Genomic DNA, 13,753 nt, shown 5'->3' on the forward strand with positions numbered 1-13,753 from the left:
TAGCGCTATTTCAAAATTAACAAATAGAAAAAAAAAAACCCTCCTGAAGCGGCGGGTATGTGAGGTTGCTTTTCCGCTGTTGCGTTATTTCGCAACTTTGAAATTGCATTATACATTATACATTGTTGGGGGGGGGGAAATCTAGTGCCGGCGTGGGCCAAAGCGTTCATGTGTGTGTGTTTTAAAAAGGCAATGCCTCCCTCAGCTGTGCCACCAGCATTTCTGGACCTGCACAAAATCGCCATGTATAAAATGGGAAGTTGGAGTCCTGCATTCTCCTCCCTGGCTACATTCCGCTCGGTTAGAAAACAGACGCGAGCTCGCTCTTCACACGCGCCACAGAAGGGGAAGGAGAGAATGGGGCGGGGGGGGAGCTCTGGCAGCAGGAGTCAGTCAGGTCCCCGTTGCAGCTGCAAGCGCCAGCCAGGGAGGGGGAAGAGCACGGAGGAAATGCCAGCTTCGCCACCCGAGAGGGATCGAGGCTGGGAAGGGAAGAAGCTGCCACACACACACACACACACAAAACCCCCTCCATTTCTCTCTCTTCGTTATTGCGATATTTCGCAACTCCGGAAAATAGACGCGAGGTTGCTCTTCACACACGCCACAGAAGGGGAAGGAGAGAATGGGGCGGGGGGGGGGAGCTCTGGCAGCAGGAGTCAGTCAGGTCCCCGTTGCGGCTGCAAGCGCCAGCCGGGGAGGGGGAAGAGCGCGGAGGAAATCCCAGCTTCACCACCCGGGAGGGAGCGAGGCTGGGAAAGGAAGAAGCTGCCACATACACACACACACACACACACGCAACTCTGGAATTTGTGTTGGGGGGGGAATCTAGTGCTGGGATTCTCCACTGTGAATGCTTCTGTTAATACATAAAGGGCTGTGGAGGATACTACAGCTGCAGCCACTCCATAAGCAGAAGCGGCACACATGATGCGGTTTACGTTGTTACGTTGTTACGCAATTAGACTTGCGCTTAAAAAAAAATGATTGACAGGGCATCGAACTCAAGTCGATGCTAGTGCAAAAACGATTTGAGCCGGAGCTTCATGGAAAGCGACTCCACTAAAGAGGCAATGTGCGAAAACGAGGAAAATGATCCGGACATAATTGCGCCGAGGAATAAGGGGAGCAAACGCTAAGTGCGAAAATGACCCATGTGTTTTATCACTTCTGCCTACAAGCCACAGTCACAAGAAGAATTAGGTACATGTGAGCCTGGGAGAAACAAACACAGCCATTGAATGTTTGATGAAAAGCCTTTTACTTGTCTCCCAACAAATAGGAGGCCTTTGGGACACTGAAGTGGCCTTCAAGGAGCTTGCCACTCTGTATTGCAGGCACCCCTTGAAAGGTCCCATCTAGATCCAGATGCCTGCATTCTTGTGCTGCTCTTATGGCTGCAGTCAGGACTGGAAAAAAGTGCATGTCTGTTAAGCCATGTTAATTGCACACATAATGGGGATGTTAATTGCACACATATGGGACATTCTGACTAGCAGACTTTTCTTTCATTTCTCTGCAGGGAGAATTTGGTTGGACAACGTCTACTGCACAGGCAAGGAGACGACATTAGCCATGTGCACCTCCAACGGTTGGGGTGTATCGGACTGCAAACACACTGAGGATGTGGGCGTGGTCTGCAGTGAAAGGAGAATCCCGGGCTTTAAATTTGATGACTCCCTACTCAACCAAATAGAGGTAAGCCCAACTGGGAATAAAAGAGGATTTGGCTCACAAAGCCTTCACAGCTGTGCTCAGACCTGCAAGAACAAGCTGAATCCCATTCATTTTGAAAGCAACTACAACTGCATCCAGAGTAAACAGCATTTGTGTTCCATTTCAAATCACCTTGATTATAAATTGGCTATAAAATATTACGCAAGGGAGGATGCACGTTTGGGCCATGTTTGTAAGCTGCTGATTGAATCTGATGCCAGAGGCAAGCTGGGGGCTCTGGGAGGCCCTCTCTGTAGGCAGTCCTGGAGCTTTTCCAAGACCAGAATCCCTGAAATTAGTGGCTAGGAGCAGGCTGGAGGTGCTGTGCTGTTGACCTGGCAAGAATAAAAGGCTCAATTACATTTCTTTATTTTCCTGCTTCATTTATAGTCTGCCTTTCTCTCTGATGCTCGAAACAGATAATTTAAAAATGCAAATAATGCAAGAAGAGCAGTAGAAAGACAGATTCAAAACCTTAAGAAACCAATAAGATTTTCAGGGTATGAGTTTTTGAGAGTCAAAGCTGTTTGCCTGACATTGGGAGCTTTGTCTCTCGAATGCTCCTACCCTGAAAAACGTGTTGGTCTCTTAGGTGCTACAGGACTCAAATCTATCTCTTCTACTGCAAACCAACATGGCTATCCGCCGGAAGTATAAAGGCATTGCAGTGAACAGAACTGCATTACAAGACTGAAGAACAATGCACTAAAACAATAGAATTGTATATGTACAACAAACAGTGCAAGACAGCGGGATTGCAACAATAGAAGAACGGGGGGGGGGGGGGGGAGACACTATGGTATTATGTGGACACAGAACAAAGCAATGAAAACTGCTTAACAATTTACAGGCATTAAATGACCTCCCCATTCCTGAGGAGTCATATGGTTTTGTAAAAATGCTTGCTTTTCTTCTTTTGTGGCTAGCTCAAAGTGGTGCAATCCTGTACAGAGTTAACCCACTGAAAACAAAAGGCTCAGAGTAACTCTGTTTAGGATTTGTCAGGCCTGTAGCCAAAGGGGGACCTGTGGGGGCACTGCCCCCTGACTTACAGTCAGGGCCCCCAACTCCCAGGGGGCCCTCCAGGTTGCAGCCTGCTTATTATTTTTATTTTTGCTATGGCTGAGCCAGCAAAGTACCATCAGCGGCAACCAGTACTGGGAGAGCTGAGCAGGGCACAGTGCACTGCAGCAGCAAAAGCAGCAGGTGGAGAGGAGGAAGGTCAAGGAGCGGGAGGTGGAGGAAGCCACATGGAATGGGCCAGGGTGGGAGGGGGTCAGATGGAGCTGCTGGCAGCAAAGCACTGGGGTGGGGGATAGGGAGGTGGAAGGAAAACCCCCTGCTTGCATGCAAGATACACTCCCTTCTTGAGCCCAAAGTTTTAGGGTTTTCTGCCTCGACTTGGCCACTTATAGAGCCTCCAGCTTTTGTCCCTACCCCAGAAAGCTTCTGAGAAGTGGCAAGCCCTACAGTGGATGGGAAAGGGTGTCCCTTGACTTTTTTTTTTTTTTAAACCCAACCTTTAAAATCCTGGTTACAGCCCTGAGTATTGTATTGGAGTAACTCTGTTTAGGATTGTACTGTGAGTCTAAGTACTCTTGTCTGAACATCACAGCAATGCTTCCTCCCTTCTCTGACCCAAGCCACTGAATGGGTAAAGGCTGTCGTAGATTCATCGAAGACATGCTTTGCCTGCAGAAAGCCCCAGGTTAATTCCCTAGCATTATTAAAAGTTCATACAAAAACATTACATTTTTCTCCTCCCTTCCCCCTAGGCTTCCCAACCCTCCCGCCCTGGCGGGGGACCCCCGAATTTTTAGCCTCAACCCCCGCTCTCAAAACATCTGGGGGCGGGGGGGCGGGGCGCCTGGGCCGGGCCTTCCCACCAGCCAACAGACCCGGAGCAGAGAGGAGGAGGCAGCAGCTAGTGGCCTGTCTGTGCCGCCACCAACCAGCCCTCGACAGCGCTCCCGGGTAGCCTCCCCTCCCTTCCCCTTGGGGCTGCAGTGGCTCATGGCCTTCGACTGGCGGCTGCTGGGGCTGGCGGGGGGCTTCAGACGGCGCGGGCGGCTGCTGGCCGCGGCCTCGGGGCTGCCCGCGGTGCCGCTGGCGCTGGGCCTGGCTGCGCAGCTCCTGCTCTCCGCCACGCCGCCCCACCGCTGCCGCCCCGACCTGGCCCTGCTACCCCCAGCCCTGCGCAATGCCTCCTCCGCCGCCTGCCTCCTCCTGCTGCTGGCGGCGGCCTCGGGGCTGCCCGCGGTGCCGCTGGGCCTGGGTGCGGGGCTCCTGCTCGCCGCCCCACCGCTGCTGCCCCAACCCGGCCCTGCGCAACGCCTCCGCCGCCTGCCTCCTCCGGCTGCTGGCGGCGGCCTCGGAGCTTCCCGCGGTGCCGCTGGGCCTGGGTGCGGGGCTCCTGCTCGCCACCCCACCGCTGCCGCCCCGACCTGGCCCTGCTACCCCCAGCCCTGCGCAATGCCTCCTCTGCCGCCTGCCTCCTCCGGCTGCTGGCGGTGGCCTCGGGGCTGCCCGCGGTGCCGCTGGGCCTGGGTGCGGGGCTGCTGTTCGCCGCCCCACTGCTGCCGCCCCGGCCCGGCCCTGCTGCCCCGGCCCTGCACAACGCCTCCGCCGCCTGCCTCCTCTGGCTGCTGGCCGCAGCCTCGGGGCTGCCCACTGTGCTGCTGGGCCTGGCTGCGGGGCTCCTGCTCGCTGCCCCACCGCTGCCGCCCCGACCCGGCCCTGCGCAACGCCTCCACTGCCTGCCTCCTCCGGCTGCTGGCCGCAGCCTCGGGGCTGCCTGCGGGGCTCGGGGCTAAGTCATAATTCACCTAGGGCACAAAAAAAACCCCTTGGACCAGCTCTGCACATGAATAAAATCACTGTTTTGATATGAAGATGGAACTGTCCTTCAATGACACAGCAAATGGCTTACATCCATTCAAGCTCTATCATCCTGTCCCAATTAGAGAAGTTCAGTGTGGAACAAAGGTAGGTATTTTTAATATTTTGTCTTAATTTCTAAAATTAAGGGGCGCCTGCTCTCTGCCACGCCGCCCCACCGCTGTCGCCCTGACCTGGCCCTGCTGCCCCTGGTGTCCCTATCCTTCATTATCTCCTGTGGAAGAAAGGAATTGAAAAGGTGTGCGGTGCCTTTAAATGTGATGGCCAGAACTTCCTTGGAGTTCATTTATGCTTGTCACACCCTTGCTCCTGGCTCCGCCCCTAATGTCTCCTGGCTCCACCCCCAAAGTCTCCTGGCTCCACCCCCAAAGTCCCCAGATATTTCTTGAATTGGACTTGGCAACCCTACTTCCCCCACTTTTCTTGACCTCCAATGGTGTATTTTAAAGTAAATTGCTAAAACTAAAAGGTAATTTTTTCAAATAAAGAATCTTCATTAAAAAAATCTTACAGCAAGAAGATAAAAAAGAAAGAAAAAACCATATATAATAATTATAATTCATCTTCATTATAATCCTTTAGTCCTTATCAAAAGAAAATTAAAAAGAAAGCATATTCCCACTTTTTGACTATAATCCATGTATATTTCCTCCAACTATTGTCAAAAATCACCAAGTACCCTTTAACCTTCCATTGTTTTTCAACATATATTTGAACTTTTCCCCATTCATTTTTAAACTTCTCTAGATCATTTTCTTTTAAGATTCTTGTAAACTTTTCCATTTCATTCCAATGCATAACTTTTAAAGTCCAGTCCCACTTTTCTGGTAGTTTATCCTGCTTCCACTTCTGCGCATATAATGTCCTTGCAGCTGAAAGCATGTACCAAATTATCATTCTATCTTGTTTCGGAAATTTTTCCATTTGTAATCCCAACAAAAAGATGTCTGGTGCCTTCTTGATATTATAACCCAAAATTTTTGAGATCTCTTGCTGAATCATTTGCCAAAATTGTTTTGCCTTTTCACAACTCCACCACATATGGTAGAAAGATCCTTCATGTTTTTTAAATTTCCAACATCTGTCCGACACCTGATTGTTCATTTTTGCCAGTTTCTTAGGTGTCATATACCACCTAAATAACATTTTAAAACAGTTTTCTTTAATGTTATAACATGTCGATATCTTCATAGAGTTCTTCCATAAGTACTCCCATGACTCCATCTCTATTTCCTTATTTATATTTATCGCCCATTTTATCATTTTAAATTTGACTACTTCATCTTCCGTAGACCATTTCAACAATAGTTTATAAATTCTTGAAATCAATTTTTCGTTATCACCAAACAGCATTCTCTTCAGTTCTGTTTGTTCTTGTCTTATTCCATCATTTGTAATGTCCTGTTCAAGCAAACTTTTAATCTGTTGCTATTGAAACCAATTATATTTATATTGTAATTCTTCAGCCAATTTTAATTCCACCTTCCCTCCATGTATTTTTAACAATTGTTTGTATGATAACCATTTCTCTTAATTGATATCCGAATATAATTTTATTACTTCTGTTGGCACAATCCAAAGCGGTTTCCTTTCATCTCCATATCTTTTATATTGTAACCATGTATTTAACAAATTGCTTCTTATATAGTGATGTGTGAAAAAACTATCCATATTACTTTTTGCATAACACATATACGCATGCCAAACAAAGACATTTCCATGACCTTCTAGTACTAGTAGTTTTCTATTTAATAACGTCATCCATTCCTTAATCCACATCAGGCACACTGCATAATGGTACAGCTTTAAATCAGGCAATTGGAAACCTCCCCTTTCTTTTGCATCAATCAAAATTTTCATTTTAATTCTTGTTTTTTTCCCGGCCCATACAAATTTTGAAATTTTCCTTTGCCATTTACTAAATTGTATATTATCTTTCACTATTGGAATTGTTTGAAACAGGAACATAATTCTAGGTAAGACATTCATTTTAATTGCGGAAATTCTGCCCAGTAAAGACAAATTCAACTTGTTCCATTTTATCAAATCGCCATCAATCTTACGCCAAAGCTTCTCATAATTATTTTTATACAAATCAATATTTTTTGTTGTGATTTCCAAACCTAAATATTTTACTTTAGAGGTAACTTCACATTCTGTTAAATTTTGTAGTTCTCTCTGTTTACTCTTTGACATATTTTTACACAATATTTTCGATTTTTCTTTGTTTTTATAAAAACCTGCCAATTCTCCATACTCTTGTATCTTACGAAGCAACAATGGTGTTACATGAGTGGGATTTTCATTTATAAACATTACATCATCTGCAAACGCTCTGTATTTGTATGAGAAACCTCTCAATTTCAAACCCTCTTATCTCCTTATCTTCTTTTTGTGGTTAAAACAATTTTATTTGGTAACATATGGTAACAAATTATATTTCTTGCATCATTAATAACTTCTTTTATCTATCCCATATATTACTTTCTACCCACCTCTCCCCCGTTACTTGACCCCCGCCAGTGTTATTTACTTAAAGTACTAATGTTTAAAGATACCCTTAACTAATAAAAACTAAAATTAATATTCTTCTTTTTTCTAAGACTTAATCATTATCAAAAATTGTCCAATGTCCTTTTACTTTCCACTCTTTTTCTGCATATCTTCTGAACTTTTTCCACTCCATCTTAAAAACTTCTAAATCATAGTCTCTTAAAAATTCTTGTTAATTTGTCCATTTCACTCCATGTCATAACTTTTACAATCCAATCCCATTTCTCTGGTGTTTTTTCTTGCTTCCACAACTGCGCAGATAATGTCCTAGCAGCTGAAAGCAAGTACCAAATTATAGTTCTATCTTCTTTTGGAAATTTTTCCATTTGTAATTCCAACAGAAATGTCTCTGCAACTTTCTTAAATTCATATCCCAAGATCCTAGAAATTTCTTGTTGACTCATCATATCCCAAGATCCTAGAAATTTCTTGTTGACTCATCTGCCAATACTTTTTTGCTCTTTCACAAGTCCACCACATATGGTAAAAAGAACCTTCATGTTTTTTACATTTCCAACATCTGTCTGGCATCTTATTATTCATCTTTGCCAATTTCTTAGGAATCATATACCATCTATACATCATTTTAAAACAGTTCTCTTTAATACCATGACACGTCGAAAGCTTCATAGAGTTCTTCCACAAATATTCCCAAGTTTCCATCTGTATTTCTTTATTTACATAAATTGTCCACTTAATCATTTGAGATTTCACTATTTCATCTTCCGTAGACCATTTTAAAAGTAATTTATATAATTTTGAAATTAATTTTTCGTTGTCTCCAAGCAGAACTTTTTCCATTTCTGTTTGCTCTTTTCTTATTTCTTCAGTTTCAATGTCATTCTCCACCAAACTCTTTATTTGTTGCATTTGAAACCAATCATATTTATTATTCAGCTCTTCAGCAGTTTTCAATTCTATTTTACCACTTTGTATTTTTAATAGTTGATTATATGACAACCACTTTTCTTCACCCATCTCAGATGTTATTTTTATTGCTTCGGCTGGCACTATCCATAACGGTTTTCTCTCATCTCCATATTTCTTATATTTCATCCATGTATTTAGCAAGCTGTTTCTTATATAATGGTGACAGAAAAAGCCGTCTATCTTTTTCCCACCATAATTCATATAAGCGTGCCAGCCAAATTTATTTCCATGATCTTCCAACGCTAAGAGTTTTTTATTTAACAACATTATCCATTCTTTCATCCATACTAAGCAAACAGCTTCATGATATAATTTTAAGTCTGGTAACTGAAATCCACCTCTCTCTTTTGCATCTGTTAAAATTTTCATTTTAATTCTTGGTTTCTTCCCCGCCCACACAAACTCTGAAATTTTTCTTTGCTATCTATTAAATTGTTTACTGTCTTTCACAATCAGAATAGTTTGCAACAAATACATTATTCTTGGTAGAATATTCATTTTAATTGAGGCTATTCTACCCAACAGTGACAAATTAAGTTTATTCCACTTTAACATATCTTCATCCATTTTACACCATAGCTTCTCATAATTATTTTTGAACAAATCAGTATTCTTCATTGTTATCTCCACACCCAAATATTTTACCTTGGAGGTAACTTCACAGCCCGTTAGTCTCTGTAATTCTTGTTGCTTATTTATTTGCATATTTTTACATAGAAGTTTTGATTTTTCTTTATTAATTCAAAGTCCTGCCAACTCCCCATATTCTTGTATTTTAGCTAAGAACAAAGGTGTGACTATTAATACAAAGTCCTGCCAACTCCCCATATTCTTGTATTTTAGCTAACAACAAAGGTGTGACTTGTATGGCATTTTCATTTATAAACATTATATCATCTGCAAATGCTCTGTATTTATAAGTAAATCCTTTCACTTTTAATCCTTCTATTTCTTTATCTTCTTGAATTTACATCAAGTAATATTTCAAGAGTCATTATAAACAACAATGGGGAAAGTGGACAACCTTGTCTTGTACCTTTACTAATTATCATGTCTTCTGTAAGATCAGCATTTATACATAGCCTTGCACGTTGTTCAGTATATATTGCTTTTATCATTCTTATAAAGCTTTCTCCCAACTCCATTTTCTCCATTACTGCAAACATAAAATCCCAATTTAAATTGTCAAATGCTTTCTCTGCGTCCGCAAAGAATAATGCTACTCCCTTTTCTGGATGTCTTTCATAATATTCTACATATTTACAACAGTTCTGATATTGTCTCTTATTTGCGTTTTGGGAAGAAACCCCACTTGATCTTCCTTTATAAAATTTATCAAATATTGTTTAAACCGTTCTGCCAAGATTCTTGTATATATTTTATAGTCATTATTTAATAATGAAATTGGTCTATAATTTTTTACGTTCATAACATCTCTATCTTCCTTTGGAATCAATGAAATAACAGCTTCCTTCCACGTATTTGGTATTTTCCCTTTTGTTCTTATCATATTCATCAATTTCTGAAGTTTCGGGATTAACTCCTCTTTGAGGGTTTTAAAAAATTTAGCTGTATATCCATCTGGCCCAGGTGCTTTTCCATTTTTCATTGCATTAATTGCTGCTTCAATTTCTATTTTTTCAATTGGATCATTCAAAACTTTTTGCATATTTTCTAAGGGTGCTATTTTTATCTTTTGTAAGTACTCATCCATCTTTCCTTTCCTTATTTTAACACCTTTAAATAACTTGGCATAATACTTAAAGAATACTCTTTTTATTCCTTTTTGATCTACCACCTCTCTTCCATCCACCACAATGTTATTAATAATTTTACTTTCTCTCTTTTTCTTCAGTTGCCAGGCCAAATATTTTCTGGGTTTGTTTGCTCCCTCGAAAGATTTCTGCTGCAATCTTTTCAGATTCCATTCCAGTTCTTTATTTAACAAATGTCTCATTTGCGTTTGTAATATTGTAATCTCCCTTATAATTTTCTTTTTCCCTGGCCTTTTTCTCAGTTCCCCTTCTTTTTTCTTTATTTCATTTTGAATGTCCAACATCTGTTTTTCTTTTGCCCTCTTATCTTTATTATTCAATGTAATCAATATTCCTTTCATTACTGCTTTATAAGCATCCCAGACCATCTGAAATTCTATATCCTCTTTATCGTTTATTTGGAAGAAAGCTTTGGTTTCATTTTCTAGAGATGTCACTATTTCTTTATTCTGTAGTATATCTTCATTCAATCTCCATCTTCTCAACTTCTTAGACAATTTTGTAATCCACATTATTGGGTTATGGTCAGCCCCAATTTTAGGTAAAATCTCTATTTTCTTTGTTATAAGGCCTAAGTCTTTAGTGCCCCACAACATGTCAATTCTGGAAAAAGTTTTATGTCTTGCTGAAAAAAAGGTATAGTCCCGCACTTCAGGATTAAATTTCCTCCATATATCCTCCAAATTTTCTTGTTTGACCAATTCAAAAAAAGACTTTGGCAATTTTCCTTCTTTATTATTATTTTTTTTACCCCCAGACCTATCCAGTGTGTTCTTAATTGTTCCATTAAAGTCCCCCATTATCAGAACTTGGTAATAAGTCAGTTCATCAAATTGTTATATGTCTTTTTAAAAAGCATCCTTTGCACCATTTGGTGCATACAGTCCCAATAACAACGGGTTTTTTGCATTTAATATTATTTCTACCGCTACAAATCTTCCATCTTAATCTTTAAACACTAATTTCGGCTCCAATTCTTATTTAATATAGAAAATCACTCCCCTTTTCTTCTGTTCAGCCAATGAATAAAATTCTAGTCCCACTTGTTTATTCCATAAAAATTTGTAATCCTTTTGTTTGATATGCACTTCTTGTAAACAAACTATATTACAATTTTGCTTTTTAATCCAATGAAACTTTGCCTTTCTTTTTTGTGGTGAATTTAGTCCATTTACATCCCAAGATAATAATTTGTAATCCATCATGGTGCAAATTCTTTATGTTCTTCATAAAACTTACGCAGTTCCTGTGTGCTTATAATTGTAATCCTTTTACCTTGCAGCTCAAGGCTCAGACCTTCAGGTATTATCCATCTATACCTCATTTCATTGTCACGTAGTTTAAACACCATTCTCTTCAAAAGTAGACGTTATTCACTTCCAAAGAAGCTTTGAATCCTGGTGAATTTAAGTCAATTTAATGACCTCAGAAGTCCTCTGTAGACGTTGGAATGCAATCCTTCTCCGGGGACCCTTCAAAGCTAAAAAGGAATCCCACTGGAATTCCTCGTCAGCCAAAGTAAATCCCCTCAGAATTTAACAAGCATGTCTTGGGCTTCTCCCTGCCTGAGAGAAGAAGGCAGCAGGCGTTAGGATCACCTTCTCTGCCCAGAACAGAGGCTCTGGTCTGTTCCTCTAGTGAGAAGCACCTCAATCCTCCATGACTCAAAACCGGAAGCCCCTCTTTGCCGTATTCTTGACTTGAAATGGCCCTAGGGGAGTATTATTTGCTCCATTGTGGAAATTTTGTTTAAACCATCAACACATGTGGAATCTCCAAATAGGACAATTGCCCCTCCAAGCCATTTCAGCTCAGGCTAATGGCTCAGGGGGAGGCAAATCCTATTTTGTGCTTGCCACAGTCCTCCTGATCCAAATTTGGGCCTGCGCTCCTGGAATTTAGTTTCCAGTGGAGAACTTGCAAGAGTATGTGGGTCACATAGACCTGAGGAGGAGCTGGGGGAAAACATAATGTGTAGTTATGTCAACAGTATCAGGCTACTTGGCCTGACTCAGGTTAAAGCGTTTGTTTTATATGATATTTGTATTAAAGAAAGCAAGAGCCCCGTGGCGCAGAGTGGTAAAGCTGCAGTACTGCAGTCGGAGCCATCTGCTCACGACCTGAGTTCGATCCCAGTGAAAGCTGGTTCAGGTAGTCGGCTCCAGGTTGACTCAGCCTTCCATCCTTCCGAGGTCTGTAAAATGAGTACCCAGCTTGCTGGGGGGAAAGTGTAGGTGACTGGGGAAGGCAATGGCAAACCATCTGGTAAAAAAGTCTGCCGTGAAAACTTTGTGAAAGCAATGTCACCACAGAGTTGGAAATGACTGGTGCTTGCACAGGGGACTACCTTTACCTTATTAAAGAAAGACCTAGTAGAGTTAGAAAGGTAAGACCGATTTCCTATTCTCCTTACGCCACTCTCATGTTCTTCTTCTCTGCGGGGCTTCCTTCCGATTTCACACTATCTGCCCCGGGGCTGCAGCTAGCGTCAGCTTTTTCGTGCAGCAAACAGAAACCTCTAAAAACCAGCTTCTGTTTGCCATGCGACACTAGCTGCAGCCCCAAGGCAGAGAGTGTGAAATCGGAAGGAAGCCCCGCTGAGAAGAGGAACGTGAGAGCAGCGTAAGGTGAGTGGGAAATCGGTCTAGGGTTAGAATAACTCAGGTTAAAGCCTCTGTTTGATATGATATTTTGTATTAGAGAAAAACCTAGTAGGGTTAGAATGTCTTTCACCTTCTCTCTTTAATCCCCATGAATGACTAGGGGGCTGTTTGTATCCTGGCAGGCTTCTTGGGGACAGCTCAATATAAGGAGGAGGTATTGGAATGTCCAAGATGGCTTTGGCAATTAGAGGCTTCCCCAGAGCCTCATTTGAATTCTCAGAGCAGAGGCTGAGGAAAAACATGCATCAGTCTAGACAGAGGTCATTTCACATTCTGGGATGCTTTAGATATTAATCATGCAAGTCAGCGTTCTCTGCCTCTGCTTTTTTCATTTGTGAAGGATCAAAGTTCAGGGGACTAATTTAGGGCTGTGTCCATTCTGCTCTGATGAATCAGTCGATGCTGTCCCCTAAATGTTCCTAGGAACTTGCAGTATCCATCCACTTTGAGAGGGTGGGTGGAGATAAGGAGAATGAACTAAAGAGGCAAACTGGGAGAGAGGATATGTGACTCATTTCTATCAGCACAGCTTCACCAGCAGCCATTTGATTTGGTGTCAGTAGCACCAAAGTTTGTCTTGTGCTGTGAGATAGCCTGGGAACAAGTCACACTATTTGATGCTCAACTTAACTTTTAGACCTTTTTGGATTGTTTAGATCAGAACATGTGACCTCAGCAAACCAAAGTTTCCTTGGTAACATCAATGCAAGTACAGAGTGTCCCCCAAGGAGAACTGGGGGACTAGATCACTTGCTGATTTTTCCCCAGCAGGACTTATTTTTTACCTCAGAGCCATGCTAGGGACAAAAGTTGTGAATAGGACATAATTCTTCTGTGAAACTAACATGGCATGCTTAAAGTTCTCTGCTTCTTTTTCTTTGCTTCTAAACCTGTGGATTTGTAAACAAAAATAGTTTTATAGAGAATCTCCAATGTCTTCAGCACTCCCTTCTCCAATAGACAGATGCTTTTCAAAATGGGCTCTGAATTTTCACCTCTTGTATAAGAGGAAGTACAAGAAAACCTGACTAACTTTTCCACTGCAAAATGCTCAGCCTGTCTACGGAACAGACCCATATCTATTTCCCTTACATCACATCTTCCATGCCTAGGTTACATACCCTGTCTTTTGTTCTCTTGAAATAGTAATTCTTTCAGCATGTGGTCGAAGCGCCTACTGAAGTTGCTATCCTTGCACACAATCACACACACATATAT

At 42.1% G+C, this 13,753-nt stretch overlaps 1 protein-coding gene across 1 annotated transcript in view; it reads left to right on the forward strand.

Moving 5' to 3' along the window:
• The window catches only part of LOXL2 (lysyl oxidase like 2), a 123,367-nt gene that overhangs the window by 23,074 nt on the left and 86,540 nt on the right, over positions 1-13,753 (forward strand). Inside the window, exon 3 of the mRNA XM_060251867.1 lies at positions 1,523-1,698. Within this exon, the coding sequence (XP_060107850.1) occupies positions 1,523-1,698 (176 nt within the window). The remainder of the gene's footprint in view (positions 1-1,522; positions 1,699-13,753) is intronic.

Source organism: Heteronotia binoei, chromosome 12 (genome assembly GCF_032191835.1).
Source record: "Heteronotia binoei isolate CCM8104 ecotype False Entrance Well chromosome 12, APGP_CSIRO_Hbin_v1, whole genome shotgun sequence".
Taxonomy (NCBI): Eukaryota; Metazoa; Chordata; class Lepidosauria; order Squamata; family Gekkonidae; genus Heteronotia; species Heteronotia binoei.